This window comes from Dicentrarchus labrax, unplaced genomic scaffold, assembly GCF_905237075.1.
Source record: "Dicentrarchus labrax unplaced genomic scaffold, dlabrax2021, whole genome shotgun sequence".
Classification (NCBI taxonomy): domain Eukaryota; kingdom Metazoa; phylum Chordata; class Actinopteri; family Moronidae; genus Dicentrarchus; species Dicentrarchus labrax.
The window spans coordinates 25,309,774-25,329,853 of record NW_026136719.1 but is presented as its reverse complement, the minus strand read 5'-3'; the positions used below and the strand labels follow the sequence as shown (position 1 = coordinate 25,329,853).

General features: G+C 39.9%; 1 protein-coding gene across 12 annotated transcripts in view; it reads right to left on the bottom strand.

The window, feature by feature from the left end:
- Positions 1 to 709: 709 nt before the first annotated feature.
- celf6 (CUGBP Elav-like family member 6) overlaps positions 710 to 20,080 on the bottom strand; it is a 136,074-nt gene continuing 116,703 nt past the window's right edge. For 11 of the 12 annotated variants that reach the window (XM_051380278.1, XM_051380285.1, XM_051380284.1 and 8 more), the window contains 3 exons: positions 18,653 to 18,796; positions 14,298 to 14,447; positions 710 to 8,280 (listed from right to left, as the gene is read on the bottom strand). In XM_051380278.1, the coding sequence (XP_051236238.1) occupies positions 14,320 to 14,447; positions 18,653 to 18,796 (272 nt within the window). In that variant the 3' untranslated portion in view covers positions 710 to 8,280; positions 14,298 to 14,319. Of the gene's footprint in view, positions 8,281 to 10,634; positions 10,701 to 14,297; positions 14,448 to 18,652; positions 18,797 to 20,080 lie in introns of those variants that run through there. The other variant, XM_051380277.1, reaches the window with a different exon arrangement.

Sequence of the window (20,080 nt, the reverse complement as noted above, 5' to 3'; positions counted from 1 at the left end):
TGAACCATGTTGATTTGAAGTTGACAAGTTAAATTATCTCACCCGTTGTGCACAGGGGGTTTAGGTTAGTTGTGGGACACAACATTGTATGGGCTTTTCCTTCTACTATAATAGGCTTTGAGGCGTCTGGTCGCTTCTGACCGACTCCGAGGGTTAATGAGGGAGGAGGAGACTTGGGGCCGTAAAAAGAACACTGACCATAGGCTTCAATGTGACCTGACCCCCCTTACCATAACGTCTCTGTCGATAAAGCGCAGCGTGAGGAAAACCTCTGATTAATCGATTGACCTCCTGCTGCTTATTCACAGACGATAACCAGCAGCACCCACTGCACCTGATTTTGTTTCCACTGTAACACCTCCACGAGACAAGAGCTGAATATCCATTTCCCTTTAATCAATTCACAATTTATTCCCCTCCCTCTTCCAATCTCCCTTCCATTTATTATGCATTATTCGCCCTTTTTAAACGATTTTCTACTAACCGTCTCATCTAATTTGGTATTCGGATATGGTTAGCGCTGTTAGCTCAATTAATACAATGACATGTCCTAAATGCATTCTCTCCACAATCCAAGTGACAAGAGGACACCGAACACTTCACATCTTTGCAAACGGGGTCATGCATGCACACCATGGTAGATCCAAACCTTCAGGAATTATTTAATCAAGTTATGTGAATAGATAAAAAGGACAAAGCAGGCTCAATCTTCTACAGGACTGTGCTTTATTTTAGTCTAAGCAGAATATAATGAACTAGAGAACTACAGAGTTCAGGAGCACTATGGGAGATATCACCCCGTATCAGGGAAACGGACCCGAGCCAACGCTTATTCAAATTACATCTCTGTTTCGAACAAAAAGAAAACAGTAAATCAGTTTGTTCAAGTCCAATAACAAAAGAAATGATTATTCCATTCATTGTGAATATAAGTATCCAAATATATTATGATAAATGAATTTTGCATGAGTACAAACGAAGAGGATGAAATTAGATAGTGAAGCTGGGAATGTAATGATTCATGATACAAAGATCCACGGTGCAAAATTACCTGTGACTAAATGTAAATTCTTTAAAGGCTCTCATTGAATGCTTGATTGGAGCAAACTGCTCAGTTAGCTGAGTTTGTTTACATTTTGGTCCTTGTAACCAATGGAAATGGAGGTGGATGACCACGTCCTTATTTGTGTCAGAATGGGCTTGAGGCAAAACTGACTCCGGCAAAGTGTTTGTCTTTACAACAGATTTTTGACATTTGAAGATAGAACATTTGGCATCCCCAGAATACAGTGTGTCTGACAACTGTTCACAGGTAGTACTGTCAGAGAGAACAGGCTGGGTTTAAGGCAGAATTCCCTCCTCATTAACAAATCAACCTGACTGGAGGAAAGCAATGTGGCACTATCTACTGTTGGTACAATGTCGTCAGTGGATGGATTTACATTAGATAAAACACTGGAAGAAACTTCCTTTAGGTAAGAACAGAGAAGATGAAAATCAGAGATATGTCAATGATTACCACCGACCGACCCATCAAAAAAAGAAATTAACAAGCAAAAAAAAAAAATAAACAAACAAAAACACAATTAAAATTGACAGAAAAAGACAAGAACATTATAGGAAACCATACATGGCTTAAAGACAATGAGATATGACAGCATAGGTCTCAAAACTAATCCAACTGCAAAGTATGATATATTTTTTTGTCTTTTTTGTCTTTTTTTCTCAAAACAACAAAAGGCCTCAAATGAGATTCTTTTTTGAACATGCAATGCTGATTCATTTGAACTCAGTTGTGCAATGGACTCATTTTTCTGAATCCACATGACCAGTACCATCAATAATCCTTTTTACAGTGCAGTTAGTTAATTCTCGTATTGATTTAAGAGCTTTCAGTGAGCAAAATCTCTTTGAACTTGGCCATCCACGAGGGATTTCATACAGGGATTGTGCAGCCAAAAAAATAAAGAAAAAGGAAAAATGATCAAAGCATATACAAACAAACCTCATGACAATGGGTCTATCCCAGCTTCTGCAGATAATAAGAAAATAAAACAGAGAAAATAAAGAATCATTTACTAACATGAGTATAAAATCCCATTTTTGAACATCAGTGCTTCACTGTACAAGAAATAACATCATTTTATCTTCTGTTTTTGATAAATTATTTCATAGGTTCCTTCTCTTAGTTTCACTGAAATATATTAACTATTCTTTTACTTTTTTAAATGTTTTAACATGATCTATTGTACGGCCTATAAAGAAGGTTCAACAGAATTGAAAAATAAGCTATATTGTATGTACAGGAGTAACGCAGCTGTGTGGTCAGGAGAGCAGTGGCAGATTGGGTCAAGCAGGCAGGGGGATCTGCTGGGTTCTACAATAATTGCTCTCTTGTTTGTCCCCTTCCTCCAATCTCAGCCTAACCATGTGTATTAAACGATGATTTATGTACATGTTGAACAAACTGTTACCTGGAGTTTCATTTTGTATAACTAACTTCCTTAAATGTTGTAAAGCCCAAACTTTCACTTCCAAAGAATTGTGGTGGCTGATGCTTTTTTTTGTTGCACTGTTAAGCGGTAAGCATGCAGATGGATGAACTCTACTGTCACTGTCATATCTGTTCATCAGCCCCAATTGAACTAATCCAATTACCGCGTAGGCGATCTTTCTTCTGTCAGAAAAATCATGACATGTCGGTGTACACAGAATCTTAATTAACGGATCACTTCGGGGCCGTGGCTTAGGTTTGACACTAAGTCAAATACTCTAAGCCTTGGTCCGATGCTTAGGGTTGTAGGATGCATGTTATATCAGAGCCCAAACTTAAGGGGCTTACAAGGACTAAAAATTATCCTAGATCCCTGCACTGCTGTGGATACATTTTATAGTGACATCATTGTCCCACAGAGTTGGGCTTCTCAACACAAGCTGCTATACAACCTCCCTCTGTTTTTGTATTTTTATAGGCTATTTACATTAAGGAATAGAAAAAGTCTTTGTCTTCATTACTGTCAGCCATGTTGTTAAACACAGTCGAACACCTCCAGCGATTCACTGTGCGGTGTAAGGTGGACACTGGCATCATTTTTTTTTTGTTTGTGTTTGTTACTCTTGAAATTGGAGGATGATACTATAAATCCAAAGCACAATTTGGGTGGTTCATCAGCCCTTCTGCTGGCTCAGCACTCCCTGCGATGGGATGCGATCTTACAGCACTGACCTCACATTTGTGATTCTGCTCGACCTCTCTCAAGAGCAGGGGTAAGGCAAGGCTCTGAACCTCTCCACTAATCGTGACATCATAGCGCCTGATGCCCTGAGTATTGGGAGTGATTTTGTGGAGTTTCAGTTTAGCACACAGCACCCCCACCACCCAAAGCCTATTTCCACCTCCACCTTTTTCCATACAAATCCCATTTCCACAGCAAAACCCTTTCTGCGCTAAAGTGAGATGACGGAAAAGCTCTCTCCCAAAGCAGCTATTAAATGAGAGGCATTAATTTCTTCCCTCCTGTCCAACAGGTTCCTTTAATTATCTCTCCACTTTCAGTCAATTACATTTCACTTCCTTTCCTTGACAATCACTGCTATTTTAGGGTGAGTGTTATGCACCCAGGGGGTTGGAGACTTGTAGACATGCTCTAGCAGTTCTCTGTTTGGCCCCACCATTGGCTGGGGCCCTCTAAGGATACATGCTCCTCTAGAGGACTAACCTTGTGAGCAGTGGTGTAGTGGTGACAACTGAGGAAATAGGTATACAACATATACACCCCCCCCCCATTTCTCATTTAAGGATATAAGGTCAGAGCGGGTACATGCATCTGTGGCACAGAAGCATGTGGTCTAAATGCTTATTGTATCAGAACTGGCTGTACTTGAGTGTGAGATGCTAAACAAAGACCTGATGGCTACAGAGAAGCTAACATCATTTTTGACATGTCCTTGTAGGGTTTTGCTAAATGCTAAATATTCTGTCAATTAATTAGAGTCATACTAATTCCTTTTGACTAAAATTCAAAGTTCCATTTTATCTTTTTAAATTAGAGGACAAATATCAAATAGTATTTTGGCAACAGCTTGGTGAGTGCCTGCTGGGTTGACATTTGTCATTGCTCTTAGAGGTGAAACACGGCCTGGATTACAGTAAAAACCAGACCACACTGAGGCTGGGAGCAGGGCAGGCAGAGACTCTTGTCAATAAATGGCGGAATGAAATGATTGAAAAACAGTCTTTTCTTGTTTTGGTACTTCCAGAATATGTTTCATAGCTATTTCTGTTTTTAATGCACGTCACTTCAGTAACATCCTCCCTGGGGTGTAAAAGTACAAGAGCACCCTTGTTAAAAGTGTTGAAGTGCTGATTTCATATTGCCTAATTTAGCCCTGGCATAGCAGAGATGCTACATGAACACTGCACTGTTAGCCAAGCAGACAGCAGGATACTAGGCTAGGCTGGGTTTTGGCTCACTGGGGACTCAACCTGCCATTAGCAGTGGGAACTAGTACAGCATCTGGTACGAGACAGAGAAGATCAGTGGAGCAGGCATGCAGGGTTCATGTTCAGCCTGACAGAGCCTCACTTGCAGAACGTATTGTAAAGATGGCCGAGACAAGCACAGGAAATTTGATTGCTCATGGAACATTAGATTTCTCATCGATTAGTTCAGCTTCACATGAATAATGAGCACAAATGGTTTGGAGACCATGGCTTTGTTTTGACCTACTTCGCATCACTACATTTCATGTAGCTTCCTGCACTTCCGCCTAATGTCCAATCATGGGCTGAGGAAGGAGGGCGGGGTTTTCGCCTTCATGTATTTGAAGGCAATCTTTAAAAAGCTGTCATTTTGATGGGCATCACTTTGCATCTGAAGAACTACTGTGCTTCACAAATATTCTTTCACTGTTGAACAATACTGTGCTTTGCAGGTGTCCCAGCAGGGATACAAGCCAGTAAAAGAAAGAAGTGTAGAGCAAGTTGTTTTGTAAAAAATTGCGGCCTCTGTAGAGATAGTTGAGACACAATTACATGCTGAAAGAAGAAGCACAATAACACAGTTCTTACAGCAGCTGCTTTTACAGAATTGAGGATTTCCAGCAAAGTTGCTGCTTTCGACCCATTTTTAAGCAACTGTTGTTGCAATGTTGTGCTAAGGGGGGGGGGGGCTTCATAAATTTTGTCACCCACCTTTCTCTTTTCATTTTTGGTAACATCAATCTACTTTGCAATATTAAGACCTCGCTATGATATGGAGGGTTTTATCCCACATCCTCCATTGCCTCTTCGGGTAAATTTGGCAGTATTATTGGTGCCAGGTCAGCTGTCGGCAGCCTTGCCAGGGAGTAGGCACAAACATAATTCTCTCTAATCTTCCTTCTGTCATCCATGTGCATGCAGGGGACCGTCTCTCCCGTCATTTGGTCCAAGTGATTATCCTGGTGATTTTTCACTTGGTTGCTGCTAATGTATAGAGGCTGGTGATTACAGTGTGATTAGAGGGAAAGGTGAAATAGCATGTCTAATACGGTGCAGGAGATAATTGAAGGGTAGTGAGCACAGACATTAGCCAGGTTCGAAAATGCTGTTCCAAGGGGAGAGCCGCTGAACAGTTGGGCTGAGGTTTGGAAAGGCATGGCTGCTCTTGGGACAGGGGAAAGAGAGGACATACATGGCACGCTGATATCAAGGACTCAAATCAAGACCTTCTGCTTATTTAAATGACAGAGAATGGTAGTACACTGAAGAGTCTGGAATCTGCTGGCACATTTTTATCAGTCCCTCCTTCAGTGAATTGGAATATATCTGGTCTGCTTTTCTCTCTAAAGAAAGATAGAGAAAGAGGCAAGGAGAAAAGTCTCCATAGCAAAAAGGTACTGGTTGGACTGGAACCTAAGGTAACAGATTCCATTCCCATTTGAACCTTTTAATCCTGTTCTTTGAAAACATATAGCCAAGATATCTAGCGTGTGTCACAAGGAGCTTTATTACAGCTTCTAATTTTAGGGATTAAGTCATTGAGCATCATCCTAGAAGCATCAGTTTAAAGGATCTCAATGTCATGTTGGGTTGTTGACTTCCTCTCTTTGCCTCCCTCTCTCCTTCTTGCCTAGCCATGCCTCTTACTGCCAGCTGTCAGTGCTCAAAGGGCTGGTGTACTGATGTGAGCTGGTGTTCGACAGAGAAAATTGGGAAGTGTTCAGACTGATTGAAACAGCATTGTTCCTCCCTCTAGACCCATTCCAAACATATTGATCTGCTTTAAGAGAAGAACCTGCATCTAGAGCTCTAAAACAGTCAAAATAAAGGCTATAGGACTCTAACTCAAGACATGACAGTCCTGGAGTACTTTACTCTGTCCTGCTGCAGTATCAGAAAGGCTACAAGCGAGCTGAGTGATGGTTAAGAGTGACTGTTCGATCTAATTTAGATATAGTCTGTTTAAGCACTAGCTTTTTTCCTTAGGCTCTATGTATAATATATGAAGAAAGCAAGTCAGGGAACATGTTAATAATGGAATTTACATTATATTTGACAGAGCTAAATGAGCTCTAAAAGCCTGCGCCCTTTTGCCATCAATACAGTAAATTGAGTTTGTCTTCAGAGAAATGTTTGTTTGTATCTGCCCAGAGACAAGAGGCAATTTTTCTCAATCTGGAGTTTTGCAGCAGCTCCAGTGGACACACATATCCTTGGCATGTCACTTCTGGTTGTTTACAATGGGCATTCTTTGTTTTGTGACAGAATTCTGATGCCACAAGGGCCAATTCATTTGTGTACTAAGTTCATTCTGCTGGCAGTTTCAGTAGCTGTCACCTTACTCCTCCTCCCATTCTGTTTCCCTCATGACCATCCATTTGTCCATCTTTCTTAGTAGAACCATCTCCTTTTAACAATGTGTGGCTTCTCAATTCACACTCCTTGTTGCAATACAAAAGGTCAAGAAAAAAAAGAAAGAAACAAAAGACACACCATGTCCATTTTGCTTGGTCTTTACAGTGGATTGTCGCTTGAACACAAAGGCCAGTGAGAAGCCTTAAACGTCTGCACCCTGTCCAGCACAGACATTAGTAAGTTCAGTCTTTTTTTCTCTCTTCATTCTTTTTTTTTTCTTCCAGAACAGGCTGTTCATAGCTGTCAGAGAGTGCGGTGACTTATACATCATGATGAGCGAGATATCCAGTGGCTGGTACCTTAAAATCCAAGAGAAGAGACTCGTTGCGTACAGGGGCAGATGAATGTTTTCCTTCCCCCTCTTTTGCCCCTGTTTCATTACAACTTCAAGTATTTTTTAAACAACAGCAAAAGTTAGCAAATCTACTTTTTTTTTTCTAATCTACTTTACTATACTACAACCTGGTGCTAAATCAGCATCCAGAGCAAAAGATCAGCCCCTATACTACTATCCCATGTCTTTTTTTATACATTATTTCCATTTTCTTTTATTCGTACTTACAGTAGGCCACTGGATATTGATTTAATGATTTTTTTTGACTACGAGTAAATTGTAATACTTGCAGCTACAAGGTATGAGTTTTTAAATATATATTTATATATTTATATATTTATATTCTTTTAAAAAGCGTTTAGTCCTTTGGTCCCTATTTCCTAAGGAATGATGCATGTAAATTATCCTGGATTCTCCTCTTCTCTCCTCTTCTTCTTCTCATTTTCTTCTTTGATCCAGAGCTTGCCCTGTCACAGAGCACAACACCTGTGTAGGCACAAAAACCAAAATGGCAGCAGGCTGGTGTGTGTGTTTGTGTGTATGTGTGTGTGCGCACACGCATGTGTTTGCTTCAGTACTTGAGTTGGCATTTGCACGTATGTATACATGTACAAAGTAGTTTTTTTTTTCATTTTTCTTTTTTTTTTTAAGTGTAGCATCCTTAAATGTGTATGTTTGGTTTGTTTTCTGTGTTTATGTGTGTTTATCTATATCCTGTGTCAGTATGCATGCTTTGAGCATAATGAGTCTATAAAGGTTTTTTTTTCCCATCATGTCTAAAAAACAGCAGCAAAAAGTTGGTCTCTGCAAAAAATCTTCTTCCACAGACGCCAAAGCAAAACAGGGAAAAAAGAGGCATTTGCGAAGAGAGAAAAAAGGAAAAAAAACAAAAAAACAACAACTCTTGGATCCCTCTCTCAGTCACCCAATCTTTCAACGGGTTTCCAGCAGGATCAAGGGACCACCCTTCCTTCATGATATGTAGCAGAGCAAGAAGTCTTTGTACTTTTACTGCACTTGTGGAAATAAGGTGTTGTGGCCCTTCATCCTGTGACAGAGAGAGAGAGAGAGAGGGGTGGGGATGGGGGGAGTGGGGGGGTGGAGAGAATAAGGAAAGTGGATTCAGTGAGGCTGCGGCAAACATGCTCAGGGTTGCTGGCTCCCGGTTATCACACAGACTGACAGGCACAGCCAACAGCATGAGAAACAGACGGGGAGGAGAAAAAAAAGAGGAGTGTGTCAATCAAAACCAGAAATAAGTGGGCTAGAGGTGGGGTGGGAGATTTGTGTTTTAACCATATGGAACAGACAACTACACTGTGACAGCACTAATCCAAGGAAGGCCTAATTTAAACTGACTACATCTCCCTGCATGAAAAAGATACAGATGAATGTTGCCTGAGATGTTGCTGTCATTCATTGTATTGTTAATTCATTACAAAGAAACTACCAAAAGAACAAGAAGGAAACATAAAGAAAACAAGACAAGTGTATGTGCCAATGAATATGACTGATGGTTGTCCAATATGGGAAAAAAATGTACATATTTCAGGAAATAGCCTCTAATTAGGATCCCATGAAAACCTAGCATCTCCCATGCCTTTGTGTTGACTTAAAATGCTGCACTGTCACTAAATGTGTCCGTGCTGGCGAGCTTTGGATATAAAAGATCTAGTTTACAGCCTATCATCCCTAATATGCTGTGAGCTGTGATGTGGGTGAAGAAAGGCTATGAAATCACAGCAAATCACTCTCTGGGAGTGAACATGAAAGGGTCTGACTTTGTTACGGGAACACGCGCCCAGACGCTCTTTGTTCTACCTTTCCATTCCTGTAAATGAGCTTGTTACCATTTCATAATAGATCTGCTTTTTAGATGTGGGAGCGGAGATTCTAACTTATTCCTTATATGTGCCAAAGCGAGCCCAGCCATTAGCAGCATGAAGCACTAACAGTACTGATTACAGAGGCCCTCTTTTATAAGGCACTAGTGAGTCTTGCTATAAACATCTACCACAAAGCAGAAGAAACACACAGTGGCTTTAAAATATATCCTTTTTTTTTTCCAAAGTAAACAGCGTCTTTCGAAAATATCACAGCTATTTCACCCTCCAACTTTGTCAGATGATAAAGAATTTATTTTCTTTTTTTCCCAAGCTTTTTAGTCCCAGCATTATGTCCCCCCCATACTTAGATAGCTCCATAAAAGACACCTGGCAGTTAAGAGGCATAGTTGATGCCAGAAAGTCCTTATCCCTCCCGGTTTGCCTGGCTAGACACCCCCCTGAGTTCATTGGATAGACTATGGGAGGGCGAGTCACCTGCAGGGCTTCTGAAAGAATAAGGCAGAACGAGTTCAATGAAAACGACAAACTCTTATCAGGGTTTGGCCTGGAGGAATAGAAACAAACTCACTTGCAAAGAAAGGTTGTTTTTTAACGGTGAATCTGTTTGCCGCCTTTTCTTTTTACAGAACGAGTAACAATTATCTCAAACAGAAGCAGCAAAAACATAAGACCTCATTTATCTGGTGGCATAATCCTACCAAAAAACAACAGGCAGCGGCAAATACTCATCCCAGGTATTTGTATTTTGTTCTATCCCTGCGCCCTGCTTATACATCCATGTGTACAGTGTGCCTGCATGGTGGACAGATTTTGGCCGTGTGGGTCTGCAGTGCTGTCTGCAGCTCTGCTATCACGGTGTAATTGGTTTGCACCCTCATAAATAAATAAATGGGAAGTGATTCTCATGTTAGGCAAACAAAACAATCTTGCAGAAGTACTCCCTGTGCAGATGGAATCAAGGGAGAAGTGGAGTGTCAACATTTGCCTGTGCTCTCTGCGTGAACGGTGGAGATTTAATTGGCTACACAAACATAGGGTCATCTTGGCCATCTCTCAACTAAACAGCTGTCGATCGGGGGGAGAAAAAAGGTCCTTTTTGCAAAGATTCAGACATTCATAAAAAAATTATAGTTTGCTAAAAAAAAAAAAAAAAAAAAAAAAAAGACTGTTGATGTGAATGTGAAGAAATAGAGAAATAGAAAATACAGTACATCCATACACATGAACCCCACAAGAGAAAAATAAAACATCACAAGGGCACACGGTACAATAGCACAAAGGGTTAAAGGCCACTTCCAGTTATAATCAACCAACCAGTCAGCACGTCAGTTACATTATGTACAACAGGTACCAGCCAAGAAAGGCATTGTTTTACCGCACTCCACAAACTGCCAATATACAATATACAGTATATATATATATATATATAAAAGGAGGGCAGAATATAAAGATAGAGTTTAGAGATATCAATCAACGCCACGTCATGCAACGCAGTCACAGTCCCACCACATGACGTCATCCAAAAGAAAATGACACCATGGGTTCAACTTACAGCTGTGGGAACTTGGCCCCATGACAGGTGTGGGGGGGTGTGGCTATAGCGGAGAAAGGCCACCTCACACTGTGATTGGCCATGTCAGGTTGCCAGGTTGGTGGGGGTGCAAAAGAAGGAAAGAAACAGTGGGATTTTCTTTTCCTTAAGTCAGAATTCAAAGCACCCTTTCCATATTTGTTTCACACTCTCACTTACTCTGCCTGACAAATCAAATGAGGTTATTATGGTCATTACCATAAAAACTGAAAAAAAAAGAAAAAAAGAATTGACAAGTAAAACAGAAATAACAGAGCAATAATCTTCAACCCAGCACAAAAAGGACTTTTCTTTGTGCCTCAGTGTGGTGGTGAAAGGCTGACAACATTTGCAGGTTAAAAGGTTGAATTGATGTTTTTATATTTACAAAGATAACCCTTAAGGCAGAAATGCATATTTCAGAAAGTTGTCCTGTCTACAGTAATTGGATTTGCCTTGCATTGTTTGCTATGAGGGTGGCCGTACAGTAAGTGCTTCAGCTTTTCTGCATTAAGTTTATCTTTAAGACACAGAACGCAATTTCAGAGTAGAAGGGCTCCTGAGACCAGCGGAAGAGAATGCTGTCTGATCGTGTTTTTAATTCAACTTCAAAGCGGAATCGTCAGTATTATAGAAAAAAGAGGGGGCCTCTGAAGTTATCTTCATATTGAAGTTTTTACTCAAGAAACACAAAAAAATGAATCATTCAAGTTTCATCAAAGTTTTTCATCGTCAGAATGTAGTTGAATTTAGAAAATTAAACAGTTACAGTTGAACTCTACTTCTTACTTCTTATCCTTTCGCTCAAGAACTCAATGTACTGTCTGTCGCAATACAAGGCAATAAATGAAAAGAAAGAAATTAGAAGTAGATTGGTCATTTCTTTCAAATTCAACTCCTTTACATAAGATCCCTCATGATTTTCAAGAATCTATAAACCAGGAGCTGGCTTCAGAAGCCCTAGCATTTTTTTTTCTTTAATATTTTCATGGGATTGCTCTTGGTTTTGGTCTATTGGGTTTCCTTAACTCAACAACAGAAGTGATGTAATAACTGAAGAAAAACACAGAGATGAATTGAACCAGACCAGAGACGAGGAAGGACATGAAAACACACGCACACACACACACACACACACACACACACACACACACACACACACACACACACACACACACACAAACACACAAACACACATGCACCTCCTGAAAGATGACAGAAATGTTATTGTGGAAAATGTCTGTACTTGAAGACATTCTGAGTACATCTCAATGACTGTTCTGTCATTCAATGCTGTTGCAGGATATTTTCCATTTATCCCTCATTGATGTGCTAAATCAACCGCCCACCCCCCTTTCTCAGGTTGTCTGCTTTGAAAACCTCTCTTCAATTAGCAGGGCACAGCTCTATTCAAATGCTATCAGGCAAAGGATAAAGGGAGCATGTATTGCATACCATCTTCCATTAATGCCATCTTGTGGCTTTTAAAGAGTCAAATCTAAAACAAACAAATGGTATTACCATGCTTTTATTTGTGGAGGAATATAATCCAGGCTTATGTTATTGTAATGAAAAGTTGCCCAGCCAATTGGGCAAAGAGAGCATGCATCTATATTATTTTGCACTGGCAGCTGCACTTTTTAACAGATGGGCGAGGATTCTTTGAATCAAGCCTGACACTGTGAAATTAGTCGTTATTGAAGGATGGTGCTACTTCAAGTAAAGCATCTTTTTATTATTTTGTATGAAAGCTCTGACTTTTTTAAGAGCCAAAACAAGGAACTGTTGGCTGTTGAAGTTATCTGGTGACAGATACGTATCCTATCAGCACAACTAGATAACCATACACTTGCAAAATATCTTGTTTTCTTCACTATGTGAGTGCATCTTTTAAATGTTAACAGCAGATAAATTTGGGCATAGTTCCAAAAAAGATATGCTTGATTTCAGGAGGTTTAACTCAAATTTGTTCATTATTAATTAACACTGTTATGGATGTGTAAACACTGGCATAGTTTAACACATTCGCAACATGAATGTTAATTTTACATTTAGATTTTATTGCATTTTAAAAATGCTATGTATTAACACTGAAAGTTTTGCTATATACATTTCCATTTATTTATTTTAATGCCTGATAAAATCATAAGCAGTCAGCGCATTCGGTGCTACTTTGCTACAGGGTTACAGTTCATTTAAATAAAGATATGAGGACATGCTCTCAATGTAGAACCAATGTTCTCATGTGAAAAATGTGTAAAACTGAATAACCAAGGTAACACAAAACTAACACAGTCCTATGCTGTGTTTTGGCTATTTTGCAAGCAAAGAATGACAGGATATGAAAATGGACTGTGACTGTTTTGGTTGAGAACAGATTGAAGCGTCACTTGAACTAACCAAATGGTGCTTGCTGGGATTGGTGCTGTTCTCCACCATTAAACAAGCCACTGCAGTTTGTAGGGTGAGTAAGTGCTTTTCCATTAAGCATCTTTTTGTTTATTTTATTACTGTCAGCACAAACTTTTCTCTCAAACATTCTGCATTTACTCATCACGCTCATCAGTAGTCTTGTCAAAAGTTGTTATACTATGAATCTACTCTGTATTATTATGTGTCTCCTCACTGAATTCTCCTATAAGTAAAAGTTCAACTGAAAGGAGAAATCTAATGCTGAACTATTTTTGGAGAGAAATTACTGCTATCTGGTTTTATAAATTTGTCCCTTAACAACTCGTATCGATACGCCATCCTCAGTAGGTAATTATGCACAGCTGGGTATTGATGATGTCATCAATTTGCACTAGAGCATCCTGCAGGTACAAATTAGATTTCAAACCCCAGAAGAAACAAAAACAAATCAGTGGAGCAGGACAACCTGACAAAAATCTCAAGAGCCTGACTCTGTGAAGAGAGGGCCTGTGCAATGGAAAAACTAGCGCCCTGACACTTTCACGGCTAATATGTTACAAAAAAATACACACTGACCTGAAAGAAAACCAATTTCATGTCCTATCAGGTCTCATGGGAACAAAGTAAGATAGTGACTGCAGAATTAGAATTTGAACTAGTTCCCCTAGTTGACCACATTTGCTACTAAACTAGGTGATTCATTAATTTTGTAATTTTATTAGTCTGTCATACTGATGAATACGCAAATTTCAAGTATTATGAAACTGATGGATTTTTTTTTTTCTGGTTTGAAGACTGGAATGTTGGTGAAGTTAATTTTCCTCTTTGTCCCATACTAGTCACCTCCTCGGAAACAGAAGTTTAAACTTTTAAAAAAGTTGCCATTTATTTCCATGGGGGTCAGAATTAATCAGTCTTGACTGAATCAGTTATTCATGGTTGGATGCAACTCTTATTCTTATAGTTTTTGTTTATTTTCCAAACTGCAAATCTACAGTATTATTTTATATTGTTTAATTTTTCATCACTTTAATGAAAAACCAAAGGGTCAATAAAACTAAAGGGAAAACATCTAACAGATTTTTTTTGGTTTTGATTTGAGACATTCTTACCTACTGCAGTATCAATAACTAAACTATCCAAGTTAAGTGGACCGAGAACAGGCATGGCATGGCATGGCATGGCATGACATGGCATATTATGGCAGGGTGAGTTATGGCATGGATGTTACTATACCTGGGTATGGACAGCAGACGAGTCAGTAAGGTCGGTTGGCATCCTTTGGCCGCTTTAGCTGCACCTTCAGCCTCTTCATGCCTATCTGAAAACCGTTCATGGCCTGGATAGCGGCTTGAGCACTGGATGGGTTATCAAAACTCACAAAGCCTGAGACAAGAACACAGAACGGAAGAGAGATGGGGGTAGAGAAAAATGGGGGGGGAGAAAAAGGAATAACACATGAAGGGAGAAGAATGGGGAGAGATGAGAGAAACAGGAAGAAGAAAAAGGGAGAGGGAAACAGAAAGGGAGAAAAGACAGGCGAGATCAAAGAAAAAAGAGGGGAGAAGAAGACCCTTTTTAAATCTCAACAATGACACAACAATAGCTCTTTGTTTTCTCTTTTCAGCAGATTAAAATGAAAATCTTTGAATTAAAAAGATTACATAAAATACCACAAAGGCTAATAACACAGATATTAAAAATCAAAGGAAGATGAGCTATTAGAAACCGTGTGTTTAAACTTGAACAGAGCACAAAAAAAAAAAAAAAAACATGAAAAGGTGTTCAAAGATTAGAGAGGAAAAGGGAATCTCATGTTGTGTGTGGACATTTTTTAACAAAGCGATTGTCTTTCAATGTTACCTGAGTGTTTGAGTCACACAAGAGTGGCAGGGCTCTGGGTGTGTATTTCCATGTACGTGTGTGACTGAGCGTGTATCTGAGTAAAGAGTAAAGGGCATGGGGGTCGTGACGAGATGCTAGGAGCAAGGTGTGTAGGACGGAGGTGCCTGCTGCTCTGAGTTATCACCTGGGTGTCGAGGCGGAATGAGCCTACAGCTTTCCACACCGGGACTCCTTGCCTGCTCTTATCAGACACCTCTGTGATTGACGGCCCGAATTTTCCGCCTGCCAGCTGATTTGATCACACCGCTATGGGTCCAATTTAATTTGGGGGGAGAGGGCAGGCTTTTGTCAGTGCGGGTGAGATAAGGCTGCTGCTTTTACAAACCCTTTAAACAAACTGAGCAGGGAAGGGCCTGTCAGTTGGCAGTGATCCCCCTCCCAATCCCACAAACACACACACACACACACACACACACACACACACACTATCTCTGCCTTTAATGAATCTCCATACCTCACATTTACATCCACATGCCAAAAAGGTGATAGGATGCTAGGGGTCAAAGTACAGGGAAAAAAAGAGGACAAAGACTATGCTGCAAACTATTAAGTGCTTGAATCCGTGTACATTAAAACAATTGAAAAGCAGAATAAGATATTTGAACGTGTTTCCAGTTTTATCTGTTTTCTCGAGACAGAAGTAACTGGCTGATGTTTCATATCTTTGATGTAGCAGTGAGTGTGTGGTGCCGTGCAACTCAATACTCTCTGCTACTAGTGTTTGAGGTATGGCTCTCACCGCAGCCATCCATATCAGCAGAATGTCTGTACACATTGTAATGTTATGCATTTTTAATAAAAACACACACAAAGTTGCAAACGTTATTGGGTGACAGTGGGGAAAATGCAAGTGGAGGACCAGGTTGAGCAGCTGAGAATGCAGTACAATACTCACATTGCGCAAAAAAAAAAGTTTAAAATCATGTCTCCTGCTTTGCTATAACTACCATTTAACTCCCTTTAAATAATTTGTTGAACTGCTTAGTAGCAACACAAAATGTAAAGTTTTAATACATTCATATTAATACATTTATTGTTATGATTATATAAGTGTTGACTGGAGTTTTTTTTGTTGAAACAATATGGCTTTACATTGGCTGTTAAAAACTATTTTAAAGTGTTAAATTAACTGAGGACGGTGAATCTGTGCAGAGTCAATATATGAGGGTGCTGCTGAAACAAACATGCACAGGCAACATTTCCCCGACCTGTAAGTGGGAAAAGAACAAAACAAGCAAAGCAACAAAAATAGAAACAACAGCAGAAAAAAGTGTATGATTTCAGAAGCCCTTCAAGTAAATTGCATCTCTTTGTGTATACTTTTTCTATCGTATCTAAAAAGCAGCGGGCTTCCTTTTATAGCTATATATGCGTGTGTGTGTGTGTGTGTGTATGTGTGTATGTGTCATTCCATTCTCAGAAGACCTTTTGTAATTCATTTTCAAGCTAAATCCAGCTAATTCCACTTAACAAGGTAAGCTTTGATCACTTTTAAAAGTCAATATTAGCGACTAAATGCAGAGGATTAAGACTAATGTTGTGTCCCAGGTTAAATTAAACACAACCATATAGCTCCTCAGCAGTGAATGTCTATGGGGTGTACACATTTGCCTTATGGATATTCAATATGTTCCAGTGACTCAATAAGGCATTACTAACTAATAACACACGCTATGTTAATACTTGTGTCCTCTGTGCTTTCTTGTCATTTTCATTTTTTAAATTGCTTTGAAGTGAAATATTTAATAATTCTCTTAGACTTCCCCTCACCTGCATGGGTGTTTAATATCACATTGTGTCACATATTCATATCTATTTTATCACAGTGCAAATAAATATACTAAATGGAAGTGACACCTGTCTGAACTGACAGTGATGCATCTCTTAAGAGTATGCCCCAAATCCTACTCCAGAAATACATCCTTTATAAGAACATACTTCGAGTGCTCCTCCAGTGACCTTATCATCATATTCAAATCTCAATCAAGCTTCTTTGTAAACACTCTCTGACACTGTCTGATTATCTCCTCTCAAAATCCCAAAATGTAGTTCGCCTGTGCTGCAGAGATATCAGGACATGTACGCATGGATGTTTCTGTTGAAATACACAAGAATCATTCTGCTGTGGCCAGCAATTTGAAAGAAGTATTTCATTTAAAATGTTTAATAATATTAATGAAATACCTGACATAATGTAGTATGTAAGACACTCTAATATGCTGCTTTTTAAAATATAGTGGATAAGTTAACTTTCATACAAACAAACAACAATTTTTAGAGAGTGTAAGCTGTTTCGATGTTTTTTTTTTTAAGAAAATAAAATAAAAAGTGGTGTTGTGCTGTTCGAAGGACAGTGGGAAAATTAAAATCTCAGTTAACTAAATGCTGAAATACAGAATGGACTGTTGGCATATTATAGATATGAATAATTCACTTGTCTTACTGTTTATTTGTTTTGTCTTGTTTAAATACACACTGCAGTGCTTTGGAAATAATATTCTTCAACTAACAGTAAGGTCACTGACTTCATGTTCGTTTGTATAAAATGCTGCTTATTAGGTATTCATCATTGCAGTGCTTTACTGTAGATATTGGGAACATTTAGTATAGTGTGCAAGGCCAAATTTGTACATTTCTTACAATGAACAATTCCTTAGTCCATCTATCTATACATTTTTCGACATCTGTATAGAGATATGCATACAGTATATTTATACGTCTGTAAGTCTACAATTCCCATTAACCACATCATCAAGCCTAAACTCACACATTTTTAAGATGAAGCGTTCCAAGTTCTTGGAGGCCTAATAACTTATCCCCCTTAATGCACAGCATCTTCTGCCTAATTTGTTAATGTCTTACAAAGGAGCCCTGGGGCCTCGGCTATAAAAAGGAGGGAGAAATGAGTAAAAAAAAAAAACCACAAAAGAATCATGGGTTAAATTGCTGTTTTTCAGCCAAGATCTTAATTACTAGCCTTGAAAAATAAGCCGGTGAGACTGATGAGGTCACCGCCCCTTTGTCCTTCCCCCTTGTTGACTGACGGATAGTGATAGCGAGAGGCATATGTTTAGAGGAGAACACACAAAGGGGAGGGGAGAGAGAGAGAGAGAGAGAGAGAGAGAGAGAGAGAGAGAGAGAGAGAGCCCTGAGATGGACAGAGTGAGACAGACGAGGGAAGAGAGGAAGCGAAAGCCTCATAGACATGCCATGTTGAAGAGAAACTGAAAGAAAGCCAATGCTGGGAGTCTCACTCTCTGCCTCCCTGTCTCCTGGGTGCTGCTGTCCAACTGAATCAACAGCAAGGCCCACACCAGTCTATTATTATCTCTTTAAGCCCATGGATTCCACCTGCACCGCCTCCACCCTGATGAACTGGTTTGCTGTGTGGGAGGCGAGAGAAAAATAGGGGAGGGGTGGCGGGATGTTGCCCGACTGGGGTTTTGGGGGGGGGTTCTCTTGGGTAAAGGAAGCTGGGAATGGCAGAGAAGGTGAGATGGATACTGACTGTATTAGGAATGGTGTTATAGAGAGTGTGATGAATAGATCTGTGGCGCAAATGGCAATTGTGGAAAGAATTTTGGGTCCTAACATAGTATAAGCTATATGAGGGATTTATGGTGGTGTGATTTTTGGCGATTAGAACGTCCACCTTCTTAAAACCCCCGCCCCCATTTTTGACTCACCAAAACATTTGCTCTGATTGGTCGCTCGGTCCACAAAGACTTTGGCAGAGATGACGTTGCCAAAAGGCAGGAACATTTGCATGAGCTCCGCATCTCCGAACTCCTGGGGCAGGTGATAAATAAACAGGTTGCAACCTTCTGGCCCTGGTGATGAGAGAAAGACAACAGGAGGGTTACATGGTAGCGTAAACAGGGGATGCCCAGTGAGAGACAGACTGGCCATAATAACATGGGTGGAAAATTGACTCAATAAAGCAATCAAGATAATAATACAAGGAATGCAGGAGCCTTGTAAACACTAGAATCTGATTGTGTCATCTGTGGCACTAATATTAATTGTGTAAAACCTAAACCTATTGTGGCATGTGTGGAATCGCACGTTAAAATAATTTCTCAAATGTTATAGGTTTGCCCTTTTTGCTGTTCCCATTTGAATCCTCCCAAGAACCCAATTTCACGTAATAAGTGTATAGATAGGTGGCACTTTACTGAATCATATTATACAGTTAAATTTGACTGTTGTCTCAGAAAATGTGCTGGCAATAGTAGTGCGCATTTAAACAGCCACACAGAAGCAGAGATAAAAGCAAAGACAACAGGGGGAAGGAAAACACAGAGAGGTTGATTGAAAGAGAAAGATTAAGAGGGTTATATTGAGAAAGAGAAACTCTGAGACAGAGGAAGAGAGAGCGCGGAGAGGAGGAGGCAGAGCATAAGCCAAGTTTTTGTCCCAATTACTGTGTGACAGTAGGACTGTCTTGCAATCTCTCTCCATCCCTCCACACTCATTCACCCAGCTGCCACATATTGTACAGGCCAATCGGGATAAAGAGAGGAGTGAACTGGAGAGAGAGAGAGAGAGAGAGAGAGAGAGAGGTGATGGACTCAGGGACAGTATGCTTGCAGCTGGCTGCCTGGCTAGCATTCTCTCCTGTCTCATTGCTCTGGGTGATAGCATGACGAGATGAGACTGGGGCTGCTGAGAAGGCTGATAAGAGGGCTGCAGTGGTGGCTGGCTGTAGTGGTGCTATCCCTTGGTGAGATAGAGAAGACACACACACACACACACACACACACACACACACACACACACACACACACAGGTTGACAGAGTGTGGATTTTTTGTTAAAAGCTGAATCCCAGTTCTATCTGTTTAGGTTTAGGTGTCTTAGAGAATTCATGAAACACATTCATGCAACCGGTGTGTGTAAAGACGTTTGATATGTTAGGTTTGCAGCAAACCTGTTTGCTACAAAACACCACTTGTTTTTGTTGATTGCATGAACACTTCATTTTTGCCTTTTCCAAATATGCAAGTCTGTCAGTTCAGCTGTTGGAGGAAAGGTGATTTTTTTTTTTGAACAACTGTGACCAGTTACTGTGTGACTGGATAAAAGCATGAGCATAGAATCATACAGACAAATATC